Source organism: Haemorhous mexicanus, chromosome 26 (genome assembly GCF_027477595.1).
Source record: "Haemorhous mexicanus isolate bHaeMex1 chromosome 26, bHaeMex1.pri, whole genome shotgun sequence".
NCBI classification, from domain to species: Eukaryota; Metazoa; Chordata; class Aves; order Passeriformes; family Fringillidae; genus Haemorhous; species Haemorhous mexicanus.
In genome coordinates, this window is record NC_082366.1 from 2,007,138 (window position 1) to 2,032,014 (window position 24,877).

The 24,877-nt window shown below is 47.3% G+C and overlaps 1 protein-coding gene across 8 annotated transcripts in view; it reads left to right on the top strand.

The window, feature by feature from the left end:
- The window catches only part of AGAP1 (ArfGAP with GTPase domain, ankyrin repeat and PH domain 1), a 329,227-nt gene that overhangs the window by 85,399 nt on the left and 218,951 nt on the right, over positions 1-24,877 (top strand). For all 8 annotated transcript variants that reach the window (XM_059868340.1, XM_059868339.1, XM_059868337.1 and 5 more), the window contains 2 exons: positions 14,174-14,232; positions 19,109-19,196. In XM_059868340.1, the coding sequence (XP_059724323.1) occupies positions 14,174-14,232; positions 19,109-19,196 (147 nt within the window). The remainder of the gene's footprint in view (positions 1-14,173; positions 14,233-19,108; positions 19,197-24,877) is intronic.

Sequence of the window (24,877 nt, forward strand, 5' to 3'; positions counted from 1 at the left end):
TGTTATGAAATGGTTTGGGTTTTAGTGTTGGTGTTTAGGATAAAATTGTTTATTCTTGAACATGGTAAAACCTCAGAGTTCTGTGGAATGAAGAGATTTCACTGCTGGGAATTTTTTACCACCATATATAAAGACTTGGCCCCTCATTATCTTGCATATATGGATAATAAGCACATCCACTGAATCTGAATAAATTGTTCAGATTTCTGTATTAAACCAGCTTTAATTTCCAGTTGATTTAATTAAACCAATTTCCCTAAGCAGAACACTCAGAGCAGGAGGCACCTCACTTTTCCAGCTGATTCCATCAGCTACAGCTTGATGCCATTTTTCTAATCCTGGGGTTAGATGTCTTGAGCAGTCAAGAGAAAAAAACCTGGAATGTGGTTGGAACAACCCTACAGCCATCATTTGGGAGCAAGTTACAAGTGGAAACTTGTTGGCTTGTTCAAAAACTTGAACTGGGACTTGGACTTGTGGAGGGAAAGTGAGATTTTCATATGTCATGCCTTTGGGAACAGTTTCCTAGAGCTAGGTGCAGACAGTAAATTTAGAAATGCTTGTTTTTCCTTGGCTTTCAAACCCATGCCTGTCACTGGTAAGTTCAGGCTTTTATCTTCTAAATAATGTGATTTGTTGGCAGTGTGACCTGCAGTGTGGTAAGGCCCCATCACTGCTGTGAATGAAGTGGAAAGGGCAGCAAAGGCGATTAAAAATGTGCCAGAATTATTAAATAAGATAGCTTTTGAAATTGCTGCATCCCTGGAAGTGTTCCAGGCCAGGCTGGACAGGGCTTGGAGCAGCCTGGGATAGTGGAAGGTGTTCCTGCCATGGCAGGGGTGAAATGAGATGGGTTTGGGTTGGAAGGGACCTACAAACCCTTCTGGGATTCTCTGGTGGCTGTCAAAATTCACTGGATCCTTGACAGGGAATGAAAATGGGGATGCTGGAGAGGGAATTCCAGTATTGTTGGGATTGAGCTCATGCAAATGTCTTGTGGCATTTCAAATAAATTTAAGGGGGAGGAAAAAACCCCTTTCCTAGACAGAGCTTTTGGTGATGCTGCAGGGGGAACCAGGCTCTGCTTTCCCTGCACAGCCTCCATAAAAATGCTGGAAGGACTGAGTGCTAAAAATACATCCTTAACCCCACTGCAGTGGTTTGTGTTGGCCTTCCTGGAGGAAAGAATCCCTTTAATTAGTAAGAGAGTGAAGTTTATTTTGGGGTTTGCTTTGTTTTCATTCTGGGACGTGAACTCTGATGGCACTGCAGCTTCAAAAAAAAAAAAAAAAAATCCAGAATGCTGTAGCTGTGCTGGGGTCTGCTCCAGCTGCTCTCCTCATCTTCCCCCTGCCTCTGCCTGGGAAAAAAACAAATCCTGGCAGTGGGGAGGAGGAGCCAGAGGTGGTTTTGATGTTCCTGGATGTGCTGAGCAGATGTTGGTGAGAGAGCCCAAGGACAGAGCTCCCTGGCTCTGGGAGCTCTGCAGAGGGCAGGGCTGGTCCCTCTGGGCTCTGCATTCAGGGTCACACCTTCTGTGCTGCTTTTGGGGGGATCTTTGGGGGTTGGAGGCTGTTTCCCCATGTGGCTGCTCTTTATTAAGGATTTCAGGCTGCACTTGATTGTGTTAATTGTTTTCTGAGCAGTGAGTGCTGGTGGTGTTGCTGGAGTAGAGGCTGACACCCTTCTTGTTGGCTTTGAACTGCATTTTAGATCTTGAGGTGGGTTTTTTGGCACCTTTTTTTTTCCCCTAAACATGAAAAGAATTTTTTTTATAATGAATTTCAGTGGCTGATGGGGTGGAGTTTACCTGAGGAAGTGGCACAGAGGTGACAAAGAATAAAAACTGGCCCCCAGCTCTCCTTTCTCAGCTCATGTAAAGGAAATTGGAGGTTATAGGATTAGTAGGGAACAGAATTTGAAAGGAGAATTTCAAGTGTTTGGGTGCAGGGCTTTAGCAGGGACTCAGTTTTCAGCGTGGTTTGCTAGAGCACATTGTAGGTCAAGATGCAGCAAGAGGCCTTGTGCAGAAATAGCTCATTTTTTCCAAATTATCCTTTAATAGGCCTCATTTGCATGCTGTGAAATAGCAAGTGTGAAAAGCATCAGGGCCAGGACTTTAGGGACAGAGGGGTTTGGTCTCTTAGGTGAACAAAATTGCTTTTTGCTAACTGAGCTCTGCACGGGCTCCTTTAAAGATCTCATTTCTAGTGCAGGGCTTTGAGTTTCAAGGGTGTGCCTGAGGTGGTGGGAGCCTGCTGGAACTTGGAAAACACACTTGAGCTTTTTGCTTCACCCAGGAAACACAAATAAGAGCATAGCCAGAGGGCAGGGTTTTTGCAGAGACCCACAACACTCTGATTCCTGGATGAGTGGTTTTTTTGGTTTTTTTTTTTTAAATATGTCATATTACCAGTTCTGGCACAAGTAAAGATTCAGCTTTCTAAGGCTCAAATGGAGAAGGATTAACAAGTGGATATTTGCAGTGGTTCTGTGTTGATTTAGATCTCAGGCATTGCAATAATTCCCCAGGTGCTGTGTGGAGGGGAGGAGGAGGAGCCCCAGGAATGGCAGGGAATGGATCTTGGCATCCTGGTGCTTTTTCCTTCCTCCATCCCTGCAGCTTTATCTGCAGGGAGAGCTGCAAGAGCCTTTGTGCTGCAGCCTCTGGGTCGGAAGTTCATGTCAGCAATGCTTTGGCTTTCCAAAAGAAATCCTTTGGGCTTGCATGGCTCCTGTGCTTTCCAGAAGAAATCCTTTGGACTTGCATGGCTCCTGTGCTTTCCAGAAGAAATCCTTTGGACTTGCATGGCTCCTGTGCTTTCCAGAAGAAATCCTTTGGACTTGCATGGCTCCTGTGCTTTCCAAAAGAAATCCTTTGGACTTGCATGGCTCCTGTGCTTTCCAGAAGAAATCCTTTGGACTTGCATGGCTCCTGTGCTTTCCAAAATGCCTGGTGGTAGCAGGTGCTTTTTAAACAGGCAGCTGTGGAAGGAAACTCTTTCCTAATGGAGCTTTTGGTCACAGAAGATCTTTTCTGACTGTTGTTAACTGTTTTGAAGCACTTTTCAGGCAAAGGGTGCTGGCTGACTGAGCCCTTCCCTGCTTGCTTGGCTTTGTGCTGGCTCCAGGGTGCAGCCCTGGCTCAGCTGTGCCAAGTGCCAGGTTTTAGTGCTGGTTTCATGTCCTGAAATGGAGTCAGTGGGGATCAGCCTTGCTGCAGGAAGGTAAAAACCAATAGTGCAGCTGAAGCACCTGGGGTGAGGGTGCTGCCAGAGCAGAGCTCCCAGGGGAGGGAGACAGGGCAGGGAGAGCACCCAGGGCACCTGCCTGTGCTGGGAACCTTTATGGGGCCATCTCCTGTCCCCATCAGGTCAGGGAGATGCTCTCATGCACACAGGGCAGGTGTTCCCCACCTTCCTGCTTTAGGTTCTGAGGAAATCAGCCTTTTTCTCCTCAAGTGAGGGAGAATGGGCCCCCTTGCACTGTTTCCCTGTTGCTGTAACCAAGGCTTTTGCACTGCTTCCAGATCAGCATTAGTTCCCTTTGAGACCATGCCTTGGATTGCATTAACTTTTTTTTTTTTTGACATTTGACAAAAGCTTTGTTTAAACAAAGTGAGATGTGCATCAGGCTAATAAATATAAACCCAGTCAGATTCTCCCTGCTGGGCTGTTCTCTGGAGAACAGTGTCTCATTTGTGTGTTTTCCACTAATCATCTCCAAATCTTGCATGGGTGATATCAAGTTAAGGAAAGGGGATTTAGGATTACATATGGTGCAGCCAGGGAAAAAGAGGCTCTGTTTTGACAACCAGCATAGCAATCTGGGAGACATGACTGCAGTTCTAAAAAATGTTTTCAGAAATGTGTTGCATAAACAAGTCATCATTTCCCTGGTGGAGAGGGGAAGTGTTTTTCTAGATGAACTTCTGCACAAAGCTTCTGTAGCCCCAGCTAAAGGCACTGGGAAAGATCAGATGATGGCAGAGCACAGCTTTGGGTGGACAGGCAAGGAAGTTGGGCTGGTTTGGGGTTGAACTTGTGCCCTGCAGGGTTTGGGTGCTGTCACTGCAGCAGGTGGCCCAGGGCAGCAGAAGGATGAGGAATGCTCCAAGGCAGCATCACTGCTCTGCAGTGATGGGGAGGGGCATTTAGGGGGGGGAAGAGTGCAGGTTCAGCTGGGAGGTAGGGGTTGTTGTAGGTTCAGCTGGGATGTAGGGGTTGTTGTGGGTTCAGCTGGGATGTAGGGGTTGTTGTGGGTTCAGCTGGGATGTAGGGGTTGTTGTGGGTTCAGCTGGGATGTAGGGGTTGTTGTGGGTTCAGCTGGGATGTAGGGGTGGTTGTGGGTTCACCTGGGATGTAGGGGTTGTTGTAGGTTCAGATGGGATGTAGGGGTTGTTGTAGGTTCAGCTGGGATGTAGGGGTTGTGGGTTCAGCTGGGATGTAGGGGTTGTTGTGGGTTCAGCTGGGGTGTAGGGGTTGTTGTGGGTTCAGCTGGGATGTAGGGGTTGTTGTGGGTTCAGATGGGATGTAGGGGTTGTTGTAGGTTCAGCTGGGTTTGGGTTATAGGAGTTTTTGGAGGTTCTGCTGGGTTATAGGAGTTGTAGGTTCAAGCTGGGTTGTAGGAGTTTGTGTAGGTTCACCTGGGCTGTAGGAGTGTTTGCAGTTTCAGCTGGGTTATAGGAGTTGTTGTAGGTTCAGTTGGGTTGTAGGAGTTTTTGGAGGAGTTGTTGCAGGTTCAGCTGGGTTTGGGTTGTAGGAGTTGTTGAGGTTCAAGCTGGGCTGTAGGAGTTTCTGTAGGTTCACCTGGGGTGTAGGGGTTTTTGTGGGTTCAGCTGGGTTTGGGTTGTAGGAGTTTCTGTAGGTTCAGGGTGGGTTGTAGGAGTTTTTGGAGGTTCAAGCTGGGTTATAGGGGTTGTTGTAGGTTCAGTTTGATTGTTGGAGTTGTTGTAGGTTCAAGCTGGCTGTAGGGGTTGTTGTAGGAGTTGTTGTAGGCTCAGCTGGGTTGTAGGAGCTGTTGTAGGTTCAGTTGGGTGTAGGATCACACCCATTAAAGCACACTGACTCCATCCTGGGTGTGACAAGGGCAGAGTTTGCCTCTGTGTGCATTGATCACACTCAGAGTTGGAATTGAGAGTGGGTCTCTAGGGGATGGGTAAATGAGGTACTGGGGTAGGGCAGCCTTGGCTTTTATGGAGAAAATCACAGCTCACAGTTACCTGAGTTCTGCAGGGGAGGACAAAGGGAATTGCTCATTTTGATTGCTCTTGCTGAAGACTTGAGCTGAGCTGCCATCAGGTAAGAGGCAGGGTCCTCTTGTGCATGAAAGTTTTTTAAGGTAGGAAATCATGTCTGGGAATAAATAATTGATTTTTATTTTTGTGTTGAAAAGACCCAGCAGCAAATCCTGGAGGAATCAGCTGCAGCCCGTTCAGGTTCAGGTTCTGATGATGCCCAGGGAAAGCAAAAAGCAGGAGCTGCTTGTGCACAGCTGCAGAAGAACCTGGTGGTGGTTGGTGCTGGATGTCCTGGTGGCTTGAGCTTGCTGTGGGTCAGGGTGGGGAGAGAAAAAGGGAGGTGGAGTTGGTCCAGGCAGGAGCAACCCCCCTGAGGAGTGGGGCAGCCGGGGGGGATCAGCATGGGAGAGGAGGGGGAGCTCAAGGTGGAGTCACTCTTGTTTGTCCCTGCTTACTTAAGGGTCAAGAAGCACGTTGTGAAATTGGGAAGAGGCAGATTGAAACCCAGCCCAGCAGTTTTCCCTTTTGTTGTAATCCCAAAGACAATGGAGCTGTGAGTGCCTGCAGGAGCTGGCAGGGTCCTCAGCAGAGATGCACAGCTGAGGGTAAAACACTTAGGGGCTCTGGTTGTGGGGAGAGGCTGCCTCTGCCTCAGCTGCTTGCTCACAGCATCCCAGCATGGTTTGGGGTGGAAGGGAGCTCAAAGCTCATTCAGTGCCACCCCTGCCATGGCAGGGACACCTCCCACTGTCCCAGGCTGCTCCAAGCCCTGTCCAGCCTGGCCTTGGGCACTGCCAGGGATCCAGGGGCAGCCACAGCTGCTCTGGGCCTGCCCACCCTCCCAGGGAGGAATTCCTTCCCAATATCCCATCCATCCCTGCCTTCCTTTTGTTTAAAGCCATTCCCCCTTGTCCTGGCACCCCAGGCCCCTGCCGAGTTTTAGTTTGGGGTTTGGTGTTAGACACTCTCAGGTGTTTGCACTTCTGTTTCATTAAGCCTGCCTTGATATTCCCATTCTCTCCTCCCTCCTAGACCTCTTTTCCCCCAAGGTTGCTGTGGTTTTGCTCATTTACTGCCACCTGCTTCATGTTCTGCTGCATAAATGTTGGTGATGCTCAGGTGTTACCCCAGAACCAACTCCTCTGTGAGTGCTGGGCTGGGCATCCTGGCCAGGCTGGGCATCCTGGCTGGGCTGGGCATCCCTTCCTGTGGGATGGATTTTACTCACTGTTGCTTCTGGAGCTGTGCTGGGGATCTTTAGGCTGGATTTTAGGAAAAGGTTCTGCCCACAGAGGGTGCTGGGCACTGTCCCAAGGCTGCCAGAGCTGCAGGAGGGTTTGGACAGCTCTGCCAGGGGTGCCCAGGGTGGGGTTGTTGGGGTGTCTGTGCAGGGTGGGGGTTGGACTTGGATGATCCTTGTGGGTCCCTTCCAGCTCTGGATATTCCATGATTCCATTTTCTTCTCTATCAAGTAGTGACCAAGTTCCCCTTGCTTTTTTTTTCCTGTTTTTTTTTTTTTTTGAGTTGCAGCCATTCTTACCTATCTGAAGAGCTAAAAGTCTTTGCAGCCTGCCATTTTTTTTTTGTGGCTTTCTTCTTGCCAGATAAATCTGCTCCTATATTCTTTCAAAATGCTCTTTTCCCCCCACTTCATCTTTTTTAATTTATCCTTTCATGTTGATTTTTCTTGTGCCTGCTGCAGAAGCTGTCCCTTTTCATCTTTGATGCTTCTCAGGGAGGTTCCTCATTAATATTCAGATCTGAATAAGAAAGGCTAATGCCTGGTCTGTGTTTTAGTCAGCAGAGGCAGCCCAGGCTGTGGGTTTTGAAGGGTGCTTTGGACATCCTTGCTGGGACATGGATTTAGTTGTGGATTTTCCCTCCTGCCTGTCTCAAGTCAAAACTTGAGACTGAGTTCCCTGTGGGATCCTCTTTGCTGTGCTGGCACTGCCCTTCCCTTGAGGCAGGAGATGGGACCAAGCAGATCTCCCCTGTCACAAATCAGATCTCCCCTGTCACAAATCAGATCTCCCCTGTCACCAGACAGATCTCCCCTGTCACAAATCAGATCTCACCTCTCACCCTGCCCTGCTTTTGGGCAGGCACAACAAAACAAAGCATTTACCAACCATCCCCTCTCCTCTCCAGCGCCTTCTTTTTCCTCCTGCTTCCCACTGCTGCTGTGGTTCTGTTTAGCTGAATTTCTGTGGGGATTTGGCCCTTAGGAGATGTTCTTTATTGCCTGAAATCAGAGATGTTCCTGCCCTGCACTGCAGAGATGATCATTTCCCTGCCCAGTTTTATTGGAGCACGGAGCAGTTGTGCTGCTTTCATTTTCTCTTTGTCTGCTCTCTGTATTCCTCTCAGCCTCTTGGTGGGGTTGTCACTGCCTGTTGGAAAAGGGGCTGGCCCAGCATTCCAGTGCCACATTTCTGAGAGGGATGTGCTGGGAATGTGCATGTGGTTGGAACTGAGTGATGTTTCAGTGTTACTGACTGTTCCTGACACTCCTCACCCACAACATGCCCTGCTCTGTGCTTCTCCTACAGGAGAAAACTCTGGTTTCATCTCTGGGATTTAAATTTCTCTTGCACTAACTGTGTGTGTCAGCTCCAGGACCCAACCCACTGGGAAAATACAGGGAATGGGAAGTTTTTCCTTGTTAAGGATGTCATTTATTTTGCCTTGTGAAAAGCCTGCAGCCAAAATATCTGCTCTGTTTGGTTTTGGGATTTGTTTTGTGGGGCGGGGAGGCTTAGGATGAGTAGTCAGGCTTGGAGCTGCTTTGTATTTAAGGGCAAAATAAATAATTTGGTGGTGTTGGATGTAAAACTTCGTGCATGAGACTGGTTTTGGGAATATACTGGGGTCCATTATTGATCATTCCTTTTGTAGGAAGCACAGGAGATAACACCTCTGCACCCCCTGGAAGCTGTGAGGAGAGAGAGGGGGAATATTACCAGCAGCAAAACCCCTTTTGATTGGAACACTTAGAAAATTGAAGCCAAACCCCAAATACTGTGCAGAGAGCCAAGTGCTGTCCAGCTCCCAAGCCCAGAAGCAGATTTTGGGAAAGGCTGAGCTGGGGAGCTGGTGCAGCTCTTTGCATCCCTGGTCCTCCTTTTGTTTCCATGGCAGCACAAAGGATAACACTGCTGCTGCAGCTGCCAGCTGCTGCTGGAGGAGAGATTACAGCTTTGACCTAAATATCTCTTTAATACAGTTCTCAGTTACTGGGAGAGGCTTTTCAGATGTCAGAGATAAGGGAGGCTCTGATGAGCACGGGCTGGGATTCCTGGTGCCTGAACTGCTCAAAGCTCAGCCTCCTTCTCCTGGTTGTAATTAGGAATTGGGCACGGCCAGAGATAAATCTGCCCAATATCAAACATTTCTCTGGGAGCTGGAGGGGTTTTATCCACCCTGACAGGGCTGGCAGGGGATGGGAGGAGCCCTGAACTGCCAGCTCCTGAAATCCCTCTGGTTTTAGGGCTGGCATTGAATTCTCTGTGGCACTGTGGTGGCTTGCTCTGCAGTGTGGGCATTGGTGCTGTTGGTGAGGTGCAAATCCAGCTTTGGGATGGCATTCCCAGAGCCTGGCTGGAGCTCCCACCCACAGGAGGAGCAGGGCAGGGAGCTGCAATGCTGCTTTTTGCCTAAACTGCCTGAGAATTAGAAATTACCCATCTGCAGCTCAGGGAGGAAAAAAGGGACTGCTTGGGGCTGGGTGGTTGCAGCAGTAATTCCTAACTGGCATCCAGTGGGAAGCCATAGAATCCATGATTCTGTCACACTGAGCAGGGAGGAAATAAAACCTTAAATCATCCTGGTGCTGCTGCTGCTGCTGGATTTCTAAAGGTTTTATTTGTTACTGCTTTGTAGTTATTGTTTGGTGCAATGGGACAGAGTGAATGAGCAGAGAGGACTCGTATAAAAAACTGATTTGAAAAACCCAAACACAACAGGTACAAAAGTTCATAGAATTCCAGGGTGATTTGTGTTGGAAGGGACCTTAAAGCCCAACCAGTTCCACCCCCTGCCATGGGCAGGAACACCTCCCACCCATCAAGGGTGCTCAGAGCCCCATAAAATACAGAAAAAGAACCTTTTGAAACATGACACGATCTTCCAAATAATATTTTATGCAAAGCTCAGAAATCAACACGTCAGGATGGTTTTCTGCTATTTGCTGTTGGAACTGGCTCAATGCTTTGACTTCAAGTGCTGGGGGCTGGGTTGGAGAGGATGTGCTGGGAGATTACCCCCCTGAAAAATGTGAAAAATGCATGTTTTAGGAGGATCACAAGTCTCAACCCAAAAGCTGCACATTTCCCTCTTTGCTCAGAAAATCAGCACAGGAGCTTTGGGAACTACATCCTGAAAGTGCTGCTTTGATACAGCTCCAGGAGAGACATGTGTGGCCTTATCTGCATCCCTGTGGGCAAGTGGGAGCTTGTAGGAATATTTCCTGTACCAGTTCACTCTCAGGTTTTTATTTCAAAGCAGAAGAAACTCTAAATATTGCTTCTAGTGCAGAAATTATAGAAGGGGGAGAGCAGCACGTGACGTGGCTGTTGGTGCTTTTAACTTCATCCCCGTGTTGGTGAGGGCTCCTGTTCTTAGCAAAAAGGATCTTTAGCTGAGAAACCCCTTGGCTTTTCTATATTTTATTTATTTACAGCTTTTCCTCTTTTAGAGGGACAGCAAAGTAACTTTGGGATTGCCTGAGGGAAGCTCTTGCTGCGTTTCTAAGAATTATGAAAGATTTAAGTCCTTTTCATGGTTTTCATGACTTCCCTCCCCTCTTCTGAGCCATGGATGCTGGGATTGGCCTTGACCCTGTGTTCTCACATTAACACTGTTTTGCTGATATTTATTCAGGTTTTAGTGGTCATTCCTGGATTTGAAGAAGTGGATTTTTTTTTTCTGTTGGGAAATTCTAAGCAGGGCTTTTAAATATGGAATATTGGCACAGTCAGACCTTGGAGTCAGCTGCTCTCCTGTGCCATGGGGTGCATGGACATGGGCAAGAGTGGCCCCCAAACCCCAGGATTTCACCCCAGGAGGTGTTGGCCCATCCCTGGAAGTGTCCAGGGACAGTTTGGACAGGGCTCCTGGGACAGTGGAGGCGTCCCTGCCCATGGTGCAATGGATGAGCTTTAAGGTTGCTTCCAACCCCAAACTACACAGCGACCCTAAAACCCTTAAAGTGACCCCAAGGCAGCAAGGCCAAACCTCTAAACTGACCCTAACCCTACATGGGTGTCCCAAACTGACCCCAAAACACCAAATCCAAACCCCAAAGTGACCCCAAACCCCACATGGGGGTCCCAAACTGACCCCAAAACACCAAATCCAAACCCCAAAGTGACCCCAAACTCCACATGGGGGTCTGGGATTCATGGGGTGGAACCAACATCTCATTGTTAATACTGGAATTAAGCAAGCTCCTCTGGGTGGGGCTGAGTTACCAAAGGGAGGTTTTAAAATAGGTGAGGATGCTCTTGGGAGTTCATGCTTTAGCGCAGTGCTAGAAATCAAAACAGAAGAATTGAGGGGTAAAAAAAGAAGACTCCTGTTGTGACAGTGTAAATGTTGTGAAGGAAATGCAGCTTCAACAGTCTTGGGGCAGGTTTTAAAGAGTGACACCATGAGTGTTTGAAGCTTTTGATCAGTGATGCAGAAATGAAAGGAGCAGCAGATGCAGCTGTGATTAATTATTGACAAAAGCCATCTCTTGCATGTGGTGGGACGAGGAGGGTGAGTTCCCTGGGATTCCAGGGCTGGGCAGTAATGCAAACAAGACCCCAGCTCCTCAGCCCCATCCATGTGGCTCTGTTCTTTATGCAAATCTCTTCCAGTGGGTTTGGATCAACATGTGGTGCTGGGGGTGAAGCTGCAGCTTCAGGGGGTTTTGTGAGCTCTGAGTGCTCCACTTTGGTGGGTCCATGGTTCATGCTGTAGCTGGAAGTCAGTTTTCTTTATTTAGGAAAATCATCCCCAAACCTGTTTGTCATGTTCTACCTGTGAGTGTTTCCTTTTCACTCCAGCTTCTGTGGATCTTGGAATAAATCAGTTTTTCCTGAGATACTCCTGGAAGGAATTGGGTAGAGGCTGCTTCCATGTCCATGCCAATGGTGGCACACAAACCTCACAGTGCAGAATAGACCAAATGCTGTTTCATGCCATGTTCTGTGTTTAGCTGTGGTAATTCCCACTAAACATGCCAGTGTGGAGGAATCTCATGGATCTCCCAACAGAAATAAGTTGGTTTTATTTTTTTAAAGGGCACTGGAAGACTTTATGTGAATTAATTGCAAATTGGGGATAATAGAAGTGGGAGATTGAAGTTTAAATCTAAATTAGTTGGGTTGAGGTCAAGGTGTTTGGGTTTTTGGTGTTTTGGTGGTTTCTTAGAGGCATATTTTGGCAATAAAATGGAATTCCAACCATTCTCAAGCATTTTGGACACTCAAAGCCTGTGTGGGGGCAGGAACCAAGGGCTTTAGTAAAAAAGGGGAAGGTAGCTTTGGCAAGAAGTCCAGCACCTTGTCAGGTGAATTTTATTTTATTTCTTGTATTGCTAATTGGGACTAAAATGCACAAACTGCCCATATGGAGGGTCCTTGAGATCTGATGCAGTTTTGGAAGGTCCTGGTGTGGGGTTTTGGTGCATGTTGATGAAGGAAGGACCAAGCAGGAGGAATAAATCCACATCCTTGGGCTGGGCCATCCTTCCTTTCTGCAGCTGCCCACCTTCTGCTTTGTCTTTTGGCCTCTGTGCTCTTTGGGATTTCAGCTTTCACTGCCTCCCTGATCTGTCCTTTTGGAAAGCACAGGTGTTCCAAAATAATATTTTAAGGTTTTTACAGGATTTGTGATGTTCTTTTACCCTTGTACAGCTCCCCTTTGGCTTGGCAGGTTTTTTTTTTTAAATTTTTTTTTGCAGTTCTCCAAGTCAGCAGTAGTGATTTGCTCACTCATCTTTTTTTAATCTTCCATGGTGATAAAATCCAGTGGTTCTCCTTCATGGAAGCTTGTTGACATTTAACAGGGAGCTCTCCCAGTTTGTTTCACACACCTAAACCCCCACAAGTCAGGGATAAGAGACTGATGGTTTTCCTTGACTCCTGAGAGTCTGGAGCTGAGCTGGAACCTCCCCATCCCCTTCAGCCTTGGCTGCTCCTTCCCAAATCCACAGCAAACCACGAGAGCTGCTGCTTTCCTGTCAGGGCAGTGACATTTTCCCCCCAATACCCCCCTAAAGCTCCCCATCCCATTGCTCCCTGTCTGGGAAAACACTCCTCCCCCCAGGAAGGCAGGAGAAGATCCCAGAGCAAGCTGTGGTCCCTTTGGAATGCCTCAATCATTTCCATTTCCCAGATGGAAACTGCTGCTGGTTCTGTCCCCATCTCAAGTCCTTGTCACCTGGGTGTGGCTCAGGAAGGTTTTCCTGAATTCCAGTGGGAATTCAGGCCATGGAGCAGGAGCTGCACGAGCACAGTGACTTCTCCTGCACCTGGAATGCCAAAGGTTGACCCAGTTTCACTCTGAGCCTTTGGTTTTCCTTCCCCTGCCAGTGAGGGTGTGGGAGGCAGCTCATACCTGTACCCAAACACTGATTATCTCCTGTGTTCTCATACACACAGGGTTTATTCACAGCTGCAATGCAGAGTGCTGGGTTAGGTAAAACTGGAGGAGGTTTCCCAGTTCCTGGCTAAGAGGTCTTTTTGGGCTGTTGAGGAAAAAGCAATATATTCAGTGGAGATAGTGGAAAACACAGGTTTGCTTGGTGATTGTGTGTAGGTGGGTGCTGGGAGAGCTTGGATGGTTTCTGGGTCACTTCTGGAGTAGGAAATTGCCTCCAATTTCTTTACTCTCCAGATAAAAACATCAGATGAAACAGCCTTCTCCTGCTCTGCTGATGGTGCAGGACCCTGAGAGGTTTGTTTAAAACCAGCATGGTCAGGTGTGATCTTGCAGCTCTCATCTCCTGAGGCCTCAGGACTGATTGGAGCACCAGGAATCTCAGTGCTGCTCCATTTCTGTGGGCTTGGAGCTGATCTGTCAGCAGGAGCATCCTGTGCAGCATTCAGCTGCTTTCTGTGGTTCTGAAAGGGTTAAATCAGCATCCACACTGGACTGGTGACACAGACATCACTCTCTGTTTGCTGACAGCTGACCAGGCCTTTATGGAAGGAACAAAACGAGAAATGGTTTTAAAGCCAGAAAAGTGGAGCCTTATTTCTGTTCTTTGGTGTGGTGAGGTGGGAGCCAGGGGCAGCCCCAAGAGCTGAATTTCTGTGATAAACCTGCCTTGCTTCAAGGAAACAACCCCTGCCCCAAGCAGTTTTTAATTAATTTCCTAGTAAATGGCTCTGGGGTTTATTTCTGCCTAGATTATGCTACTGAAAAAACGGTGTGTTTGGGGAATAAAGAGATTTTCCCCTGCCTGAGCAGGGCTGTTCCCACTGACTGTGGTTGCTGCAGTTGCTGCCATGAAGTGTGATGTGCAGCAGAAAAGAACATGGTTCAGAGCCTGCAGGTTTCCTTATTTCCCTGGGTGGAGAAGTGGCTGCAGCTGCAGGGGGTGACATGGATGTGACAAAGCCAGGGCTTTTCCTGTGGGGAAGGAATGTGCTGCTGTGGGTGGGAAATGGCTCAAGCAGGAACACACTGGGAGAGCCTTTGCTCTAACTGGAGTTGGTTTGAGCTCTGGGATGGTGTGGGAGCACCTGCTGCTGGGAGCAGATCTGTGCAGAATGGGAAATTTGGGGATTTTTTCTACAATTTCCCTGGTTTTTGTCATGTTGGACCATCAGCCTCCCAGGAATCAGACCTTTGGTCTCACATTCCTGGAGCTGTGGCATGAAATTGTGTGCAGCAGAGCATGAAATGGCATTATCCTGACGTTGGGAATGTTCTCCTCTTCCACAGATGCCTTTGTGAACAGCCAGGAATGGACCCTGAGCCGCTCTGTGCCCGAGCTGAAAGTGGTGAGTTCCTGTTTGCTCCTGCCTTGGGACATCCTGGGAATGTCCCACCCCCCTGGGGACCTCCCAGGCTTCACTCCAGCTGCTGCTGCTGGGGGAAATGTGCAAAGCAGTTTGTGACAATGATCACAGGGGTCCCAGGATGAGGGAAGAGATGAGAATTTTGACTCCATGTTCAGAAGGCTGATTTATTATTTTATGATATATATTATATTAAAACTATACTAAAAGAATAGAAGAAAGAATTTAATCAGAAGGCTGGCTAAGAATAGAAAAGGAATCAATAACAAAGGTTTGTCTGTGACCCAGACAGTCTGGACAGCTGGACTGGGATTGGCCATTGATTAGAAACAACCAGATGAGGCCAATCCCAGACCCACCTGCTGCATCCCACAGCAGCAGATAAGAATTGTTTGCAGTTTGTTCCTGAGGCCTCTCAGCTTCTCAGGAGGGAAAAATCCTAAGGAAAGGATTTTCCATAAAACATGTCAGTGACAGCAGTTTTAATAAGTAAAGAATTTTCCCTTTAAATATCTGTTATAGACTCCCAGAGGGGTTTGGATTGGGAGGGACCTCAAAGTTCATCTCATTCCAGGGAAACCTTCCACTATCCCAGGCTGCTCCAAGCCCCCTCCAGCCTGACCCTGAACACTCCCAGGGCTGAGGCTGCCTTTATGAAGATGATGTCTATTCAATTTTCATTTTGCTCCTCCTTCAAGGATCTCTCAGTGTTTTATTGCTGCTGGAATTTGTTCTGCTCCATGAACCAGCTTCCAAGGGGGATCTTATCAGCAGGGAAGTCTTAGGAGGGCAGTGGAAGTTAGCAGCTGACATGTAAAGCTCATTTTATCTCCCCATAATCAGTTTCCATGATTTCAGGGGCCAAATGTCTCTTCTGCCTCTCTTTAAAGAATTTAAAGCTTTTCCAAAATCTGAGTTGGCAGTGGTGTTTGGTGGAGGTGAGAGAATCTGCAAGGCCACACTAAGCAGGATAAATGCACTCAGAGAGGCATTTGAAGGGCAGCAGCATCCTCACAGCTGCAGTTCTGTGGCTGCTTTGATTTTAGCAGTGCTCAAGGTGAGTGCAAGAAAAATCTGGCAGTCAGTGGGTGTAATTCCCTAATTCAGGAAGGGTCTCCAGGTTTTGTTAGACAGGTGGTGTCATGTGGAAGACCCCAAATACCTCACACAATGAAAAACCAGGATTCAGGACTGGAAGGTGTTGTTTGGACAGGATTCCAGCACTGTTAGCTGCCTTATCCTGGGAATCCTTGCACATCCCTTTCCCTCCTCTCAGCCCTGCTAATTCCCAAGAAAATTGGGAATTGCAGGTGAGAGCAGAGCTGCAGGCACTCCGTGCTGGGATTCAGGACACAAACCATTGCTGGTGCTCTCAGGGTCCATTTTTCCCTTGTGCCAGCCTGGCTGCACCATGTGAGTGCCTTCCTTGGGTGTCCTGGCCCTGGCTTGTCTGGAGCAGGGCTGGGAAAACAGATTTCAGTTTTGTGCCTGCTGCAGAGAATGGATTTGCAGCCACGAGAGCTGTCCGAGGGGAAAAGCACAACTCCTGCTGTTACAAAAAGAATAATTTGATTATAGCCCTGCAAATGATGGAAGCCAGCAGCACCAGCTGTGAGCTTGTGCTCCAAGAGGAAGGGTGAGCTGGGAAGCCCAGCTGAAATCTGCTCTGCCTTTCCTGCACATCTGCCCCTGGGGAGGGCTCAGGGCAGGGAGTCCCCTCTGTCATTCCTTTACTTCAGCCTCATCCTGGCTGCTCCTGGGGCTGAGGAACATCAGGGCCATGCTAAAGGGAGAGGTTGTCCCCCTGGACAGGCTTAGGTCCTTACATGGATTATTGTTGTTGTTTATTGTTGATTTATTTCTAGCACAGCTGTTGTTGTACCCTTTGGGCTCTGCAGAATTGTAAAGGGAACAGAAACTGGCTCTGGGAGAGCAGAGAGAGCCCCCAGGGCTGCAGGAAAGGAAGGAGGTATTTCTCAGTGTGCCTTGGAGGAAAGAACACCAGTCTTTGCCTCCTTCCTTTGGCTTGCTTTCTTTCCAGTGCTCAGAGGGACGTTCAAGGCCACCTTGGAGGGGTTTGGAGCAAGCTGGGATGGTGGGAGTGGGGAGGAATGGGATGGGCTGTGAGGCCCCTTCCCACCCAAACCAGTCTGGGATTCTGTAACTGCTTCCTGCTGATCCAGGACTTGGGTCTTACTTGTGGATTTTGATGCTTTTCTTGTGGACAAGAGCGTGGTGAGACCACTGCCTTTGGTGTTCCTGGGTCCTGTTTGCTCAGATGTTAAATGAGGATGTGTTAGGCAGGATAAACACGAGAGATTGCTGGATAAAATCACCAAATCTCTTGCAAAAAAAATCTGCAAAGTGCAGGCAGGCTCCTCTTCTGGACAGCTTTAAAATGCCAAGTGCCATCAATACAGTTTGTGATTTTCCCCACCAGGCTTTAGGAGGCTTGGGTTTGTTTTACACCACGTCTGGCACATGGAAATAAATGATTCAGTGTTGCACAAGTCAGCACTGAAAAGAGCAGTGAGTTGTAGCTGAATTTTCTCCTCCCTGAGCTGGGTTAGGGTGGTATTTTTGTTCCCTAACATGCTTGTCATAACTTGGTGCATTTCAGACATATCCATAAATAAATGGAGATGACTGGGATTGTTTGTGTATAAAGCAGGGCAGAGAGGAATATGACTGCTGTGAAAACAGCCTGGCATTTTTGTCATGCTGTGGGGGATCAGCCTTAAAGCAAATATTAGTGCTGACAAAGAGAGAAACTGTATCAGAAGTCAATTTTTTTTTTTTCCCCCCAGTGCAGAATTTATTGCTCTTACTTTGTAGGAATGTGTCAGAGAACCTGAAGTGCTGTCAAATGGTGTAACCTGGTATGACCTTTGGGATATTAAAACAAATTAATACATAAAACTGTATTCTTGAATCTTTTGATGTCTTTCAAATTTTGGGGGTCTCTGGATAGAACAAGACATCTCAGCCATGGGATGGTGCCTCTGACTGGACCCCCAGGTTGATGCTTTTCTGTTCTCCCTGGCAGTTACAAGTGTAACAGAAAATAAAATTAATTTCCATCCACACAAGGCTAATCACGTGTAAGTGAAGGTTTCACTGGAAAATTGTCTTGGCCACATGTGTAGACCATTAAAAATACAGTTCATCTTTCACACAGTAAAATAACTATTTTTAAGTGGTGAATCCTGAAGGGGGGGGGGGGGGAACTTTGTACATTGTTGTAGGCAAAAAAAAAAGTGGGAAGGAGCTTTTCCTTGGGCAGCTTTGTGTGGAAGGGGAGATGGTGTCACTCTGGGGATGAGAGGAGGTGCCAAGGCTGAGCTGTTCACACACAGGGCTCCCTCAGCTCTCAGTGGGTTTGTGCTGTGAGTGGGAGTAGACAGATGTACTGCAGCTCATGGGCATGGAATGGAGGGAGAAGGCATGAACTGCAGAGCTGCTTCATGTCCTGGGGTGAGGGACACGTGTTGGAGATGTCATTTTCTTCCCGTGACTCATCCCAGCATCCCTCCCTCCCCTGCTGCCCACGCTGGGGATCAGCCCCAGGCAGGGGGGAATTTGGGGTGCCAGCACACGTGGCTGGGTCCCACCAAGCCAGTTTGGATCAGCAGGGTGGTGTCCTGCCAGCTGGGGGTGAGAAGAGGGGATGGGGTGAGAAGATGGGATGGGAAGATGACGTGCAGCTCGTGGCTGCTGCCTCGGCCCCTTTGGCAGTCAGGGCAGATCAGCAGAGTTCATCTTCTCTCCAGGGACCTTCTGTTCTGGACCTCTGGTGAGGGTCAAGTAAACAGGAGAGAGCAGAGCAGGCTGGGCTTGTTTCAAAGGGGGAGAGAGGCTTCCATCCCCTCCCTCCCCCAAGAAGGGAGCACAGTGGCCCCTTTAAAGCCATGAATCCCAAATCTCCTCAAGCCCTTGGGCATTTGAGCCCCTCCAGGAACAAAACTCTGTGGGGTTGGGCTGAAATATTTCCCTTGGGAGGGTGGGGAGGCCCTGGCACAGGGTGCCCCATCCCTGGCAGTGTCCAAGGCCAGGTTGGGCAGGGCTTGGAGCAGCCTGGGATGGTGGAACAAGACGATCTCTCAGGCCCTCCCCACCCCAAGCCCCCTGCTGTTTATTTTATCTCTTGGCACGTTTTGCTCTGTATTGCAATAAAACCCCAATATTGCTGGGTGGAACGTGCCTGGGCTCCTCCAGCCCTGGTGCTCTGGACCAAGGCAGCAGCTGTGGTGTTCCACCTCAGAGACACCTTGGGCTGGCTGGCAGTTGCAGTTGGGCACTCGGAACAAGTCCAGGCAGGGTAGAAACTCAGTTTGCCTCTGGTGGAAAGGGTTCAGGTGATGGTGAAGAGGAAAGGGAGCAGATCCTGCTGGAGGGTTAAATCCAGAGTTTATTCCAGGGTCACAGAGCTCTGGATCTTGGTAACAGCTCCAACAGAATCCCAACTGCATGGCTTCAGTGCCTTTTAAACCCACAGGGAGGGGGGAGGGAAAGGACAGGTGAGCCACCAACCAGCTGGGAGGGGGAGGGTCTCAGGGGACAATGACACCTGGACAGGCCAATGACCCCAGGTCTGAGAAGCATCTGTTGAACTCTGCCAAGCACACAACGCCCTTGCTGGAATGTGGAACTGGACAGACAGCAGTTAGGAAGAGGGCAAGAGGGAGGGGAAGAAGTTGGCACACCTGAGGGGACAGGATATTGCTTCACACCACAACAGCTCCGTGTCTGTTCCTTGGGCTGTTATTCCATGGGAGGATTTCCCTTGAAGACACTGCTATGTACAGGGATGGCTTGCAGCTGAGTTTTTTTGTTGCTTTCTTTCCATGTTGCATGCCAGGGCATCGTGGGCAACCTGGCCAGTGGGAAGTCAGCGCTGGTGCACCGCTACCTGACCGGCACCTATGTCCAGGAGGAGTCCCCTGAAGGTAGGTGCATCCCCAGCTCCCACTCTTCTCTCCTCCCCACAAACCACATCCCTGCTCATTTTTGGTCATGCAGAAATGAATTAGCAAAAAAAAAAAAATCCCATGTGCTAACTCAGAATGCGTGGGGATTTTTGCTTTAACGTTCTCCAGACCAGGCTAAGTATGTACAATCAAATTGTGGATTTTCCATCCTTTAAATTGCTTTGCTTTGCATCCCTTCAACACTTTGGCCCCCAGTGTGTGTCCATATAGGAATTAGTCCTGATCAAGAGGAGCCGACTGCTCTCAGTAGTGCTGCAGCTTTCCCTTGGGCTGTAGGAAGCCACAGTTACTGGGTTTCTTGTTAGGAGAATAAAAATCTTCACCTAAAAACATGTAACTTACTTATTGTTTAACATATTAAATATTTCTGGTTTTTTAAAATGTTCTTATGGCATAGAAAATTAATTTGTACACTGTAGTGTTGAACATTAATCCCAGTTTATAGCTTGAAATCAAAAATTATCACAGTACCTTATCAAGGTTTATCTCACAGTAAATACTTTTTTGATTATTTTTCTTTATCTGTTCTCCTTATGAACTTTTAAATCCAACTCTGAGACACTGAATTTCTGGTTCCTTCTTTCCCTTACTGGCTGTTCCCTTCTTTGCAGATATGGATGCAGGTAACTATACATTGTCTTCATGGCAGCTCTGGTTTGGAAGGGCCAGATGGTGGTTTCTGTACTAGAGTGTTTTTCCCCCCTTGTTTTGTGTATCATTTTGAGTTGTTCCCTTTTGATTTCGAGTCTGTAGTGCATCTCACTGTTGTTGTCTCTTGCTGTAGTTGTCTCTCCAGCAGTAGTTTGTAGTTTCATGCATCTCTGATAACATTTGTTTCTAATTAACTCTTACTACAGGAAGCTGGTTCAGCTTGGTAGTGGGCATTTTAACAGCCTGGGGTTGGAGTAAAAATGGGAGGAGAGGGGAAGGGAGGGATGGAGAAGGAATTTTCCTGTGGAACTGCACTGACACTGAGCTCCTGCAGGTTGTGAGTTTGCCCTGAATGCTTTTGCTGGTTTGTGGCTAGGGCTGACAGCAATAACTGATGGTAGCAATGGAGCCTGGGCACAGAAGTGTGTGTGGGTCTGCTTCTGGCTGCTGGGGGTGAGAAATGCTGACAGAGGCTGCAGTGGCACTGAGAGCAGCAAAAATCACTGTCTTGACACATCTCTTCCTCCACTTCATGAACAGAGGATGTTTGGGATTGGTTTTGGTTTTATTTCCCTTGGAAGATTCAAATCTCCTGACTGCTCTCCTCCTAAAGGATGAATATTTTATATTTAGGTGATATTCCTTGGGACTGTTGCCATCTGTCCTTTTTGTCTTGAGGATTTTTGTTTACAGTGCTGGAGTGACGTACGGACTGTTTTCCCTGCAAGGATTAGATGACAAAAGCAGTGTCAAATCATTTCTCTGCACATTAGTGTGGCTGACAAGCCTCACTAATGACACTGTTGCATTTCATTAAGAGGAGGAAAACTGGAATAATTAAGAGCTCTAATTTGCCTGGTGAGGGATCAGGTCAAGGTTTCCAATCAAGTCAGCATGAAAGGAAATCCAACCCCTATAAATTACCCTCTGTAAACATCTGCAGTGGGGGTTTGGTAGTGTTTGGTAGAGAATCACAGAAGCACAGAGAGCTTTGGGTTGGAGTGGCCTTTAAAGCTCATTTTCCACCATCCCAGGGTGCTCCAAGCCCCCTCCAATCTGCTCCTGAGCACTTTTAGATCCTTCAAACAAGTCCCTAGAAAATCCTTCATGATGGAGACCCTCATGGATCCTCCCCCCTCCCCTCTCCTGAGGGACTATAAATGTGTCAGCTTGTTAAATTGGATAAAGACGAGGGTGCATGTCGGATGTGAAGGTGTCAGCTGCTTGATCAGTTCAGGAAAACCTGAGTTTACTGCCTTGGAATGGTTTCCTAACAGCTAAATTTAACAGGCATCATAAAATCAGTGCCTAATGGGTGAGGTGATGGATATTTGCTTCCCGTGGAAGTGGTGATTAGGGCCAGGGGCTGCTATTTCTGCTCTCCTCTGCCTCTCAATTGCTGCAATTACCAGGAAACCTGCCCTGCATCAGCCAAGTGCCACATCTCCTGCAGGCCTGGAGGCCTCCAGCATCCCAGGAAATGAATTTGAGCTATGTAAAGATGGTTTCAGGTTTCCTTCAGCTCTCCCAGTGAGAGATTTCTCTGTGCCCATCACCACCTCCCCACCAGGAGGAGGAACCCTGCACTTCACACTGCACTTCTCTCTCACTGCCTGCCCCAGGTTTTACTTCTGCTGAGAACTTTTCAGTCCCTGCTGTGTCTGCAACTTGCAGAGCTTTGTTTTCTCAAAGAATAAGTTTTTATTAGGAGGAAAAAGGCCTTGAGAGTCTTCCTTTGCATTTTTAACATACACTCAGCTGTGCTGCTGAGTGACACATTTAAAATCAGATGTAGGAAAGCAGCAATGTGTTACCCTGCTATAATTATAGGGGGGAATTTTAGCACTCTGGGACTTTTCAGGTTTTTTTCTGTGATGATACAAGAAGGAAATTGTTATAGATACATATTTTAATATTGGCTTTTTACAAATATCAAAATGGATTTTATATGTGTGATGTTATGAAGATACAGTTTTTATTTCTGTTGTTAATTAAGCTCAGCCATAGTAGTGAAATAGCTAATTACCAGTATGCTTGTGTCAAAATACCTCCTTAGATAACATCTAATAAAGATATAAAGAGACACCTACTACAAATATGCCAACTATCAACACTCACTGTCTGAGGACAGTGTAGATAGAGCAAAGCCCAGAACCTGGAGGTGATAAGAACAGACTAAAACCATAACCAAAGAATGCACATACTCTTAAAAAACACACCCAAAAATATTTACTAAACTGTTCTTAGAACATCTGAACTGATTTGATGAAATTTTACTGTGCAAAGGAGTCTGTGAATATACAACAAGCTGATAGAAAAGAAAAAGTATTTAAGAGTACCCCCAAAGATAACAGTGTGCTCTTAGCTGTAATAACCTTTACTCTAGAATCCTCAGCTCCTGTTATCCTTTATTAAACTTCTTAAATTTTCACCAGAGAGGAAAAGGGTTTTTCACAGGAATGGTGGGAGATAAGGAATCCTAGGGATTTGTGATCTTCTAAGGACCTTCTGAGCAATTGGGATGAGAACTGGGTGCTTTACCTGCTGGAACAACAAGGGAGCTGTGGGAAATGTTGTGGCTTTATTTCCCCCCATCTAGAAGTTAGTTCTGCCTGTAGGAGCCAAGTGAGATGTGTGCTGTATTTTGAGACTGAAGTGTGTGCTGGAATTTGAGACTGAACTCTTTGCAGACCAAGGTGAGCTGCAGTTTACAGGAGTAGTGAGGAGGATTCTGTTACTTGTTTGGGTTTTGTTTCCAAAAAGCCACAGAGGTGTGAAACATGACTTAAAGGCTTTTCCACATCTCTGGCATGTCTGTGAATATTTTAAGTCACATCATGATTATTTCAGTACTTTGTTTTCCAGTGGGTCTAATAAAACAACAATAAAAAGACAAACTGTGGCCCAGGCTGGGATGACAAAAAAGGAATTTTTTCTCTACATACTCTGGGATATATTTAAGAGTTATTTATTCATTTCATGTGCAGTAATTTTTTTTAGTGTTTTAACAAGCATAAAAGCCAGCCACCATCCCAACTTGAGGCAGCAAGTAGCTGTTGCACTCAGGAGAGGTTTCATCTCTCTTTGTGAAGGAACTTACACTAAAAATCAAATTTCCCCCAGTAAAAGATCCAGAATAAAGCCTTTAATGTGTTTTTCAGAAAGCTGTGATCATTTACTCTCTTTCCAAATTTGACCTAAAAATATTTTTGTAACTTTTTTCAGTGCCACAGTGAGCAGTGTGTCACTGGAGTGGCAGCAATGGTCATCTTTAATATTCAAATACCAAATGAAGTGTCACCCTCAGCCTTCCCTTTGAAGCATGGCATGAAAATAAGTTGCCAGCCTGTAACAAAAGCATGCATTGATGATCTTCAAGCCTTCCCCAACCTCAAGGATTCTGATTCTGTGTAGAAATGACATCTTGAGGGATGCATGGCCATGTTTTTCAGTTTATCTCGAGTATTCCTGCCTGCTGCTTCCTCAGCAAAGGGAAATTATGCAAGGAGGATTGAGGAAGAGTGCTTTAAAATTTCAGCTGCTTTTGTTCACATCCTCTTAAGAGATTTTCTCCTGGTCCCAGACCCTTACACAATGTGTGTGCAGAAAGTTCAGGCATAATCTGTGAACTGGGATGACCTGCCAGGTGTCTTCACTCAGGTCTGAGCCTGGCCTGCATCCAAGAGTGTGGACCTGCTTCACCTGGGGAAAAAAACAAAGGGATAAAAAAAGGGATAAACATTCTGCCCCAAGCCTGGATGTGTTTAAAACCAGGCTGGGAGCAGCCTGGGCTAGTGGGAGGTGTGGGGTGGAATGGGATGGCTTTAAAGGCCCTTCCAACCCCAACCACTGTGGGATCTTTCTTTGCTTGCTGGGGTTGTGCTGGGAGATCTAACCCTGGGCTGGGGTCAGTGGTTGTGGTTGGGTTGAACAGAACATGGGGGCTGCAGCAGGACTGGACACTGTCCCCTCTGCAGCTCTGGGGTTCCTGTCCCCTCCTGCTCATGGGCCAGGCAGTTCTGCCTGCTGGGAACAATCAGGTTCCTGGGGCTGCCAGTCTCTTTGCTATTTTTATCCAGTTCATATTTCTCAGATATGTAGGAAGGCCATGTTTACTGACCACCCAAATTTGATCTTTGATGAATAAAGGGAGGATGTGTCCCAGACTAATCTGTGAGCTCTGTTCTCAGTGAGCAGCTGGCTGAAGTGGAAATGAAGAGCAGAGGAATGTGTCCTGTGAGGATGTCCTTGGTGCTTTCCCTGCAATCTCTCATGCCTTTTCCTCCAGCATTTTTTGGAATGCCAGAAAATCACCATCATACATGTAAGGATTTACACAGGGAGGCTTTGCAAGAATCCCAACATGAATTTAAAAAAGCCACATTAACCTCAAACCATTTTGTGGTTCTTGGACTGCAAAGCCCTCTGAGGAAGCTGAAACTTTCTGGGTTGGTTTCAAATCCTTGGTGCAGTTTTCACGAGCCCCCTCAGCACTTTGGGGCAGATCAAGGTTTTTTTTTGGCCTGCAAACCCACAGGCAGACTTTGTCTCGTGTTCAGAAGACACTGATGACGTGGGACATGTGTTTCAAAATTACCTCTTTCCAGTTCTTTGTCTGTCTTTTTGCTGTAATAGCAGGGAGTGATTATTTTTATTTGGCATTTCACGCTGACACCCAGATATAAACCAACACTTGTCTCTTTTTTGATCCCTGCTGCAGAGGGTTCTCTTGGGCTTTTGGAGCCTTTCAGGCTCAGCATAAAAGAGGGTGTTTATGCATTCTGCCCTCTCCCCTCTGGAGCCCTTCCCTCTCCTCACCCTCCTGGGACTGCCTGTGTGGGTTAGAGAAAAAAAAAAGATCCCTTTGAAAACCTCTCTGTTCCAGCTGTCAGCTTGGGGACTGCTTCAAGTGTCACACAAATAAGGAGCTCTGTTAATTAAAGGAAAAAACTCAAGTATTTGCTCTTGAGGAGGTGCTGAGGAAGCAG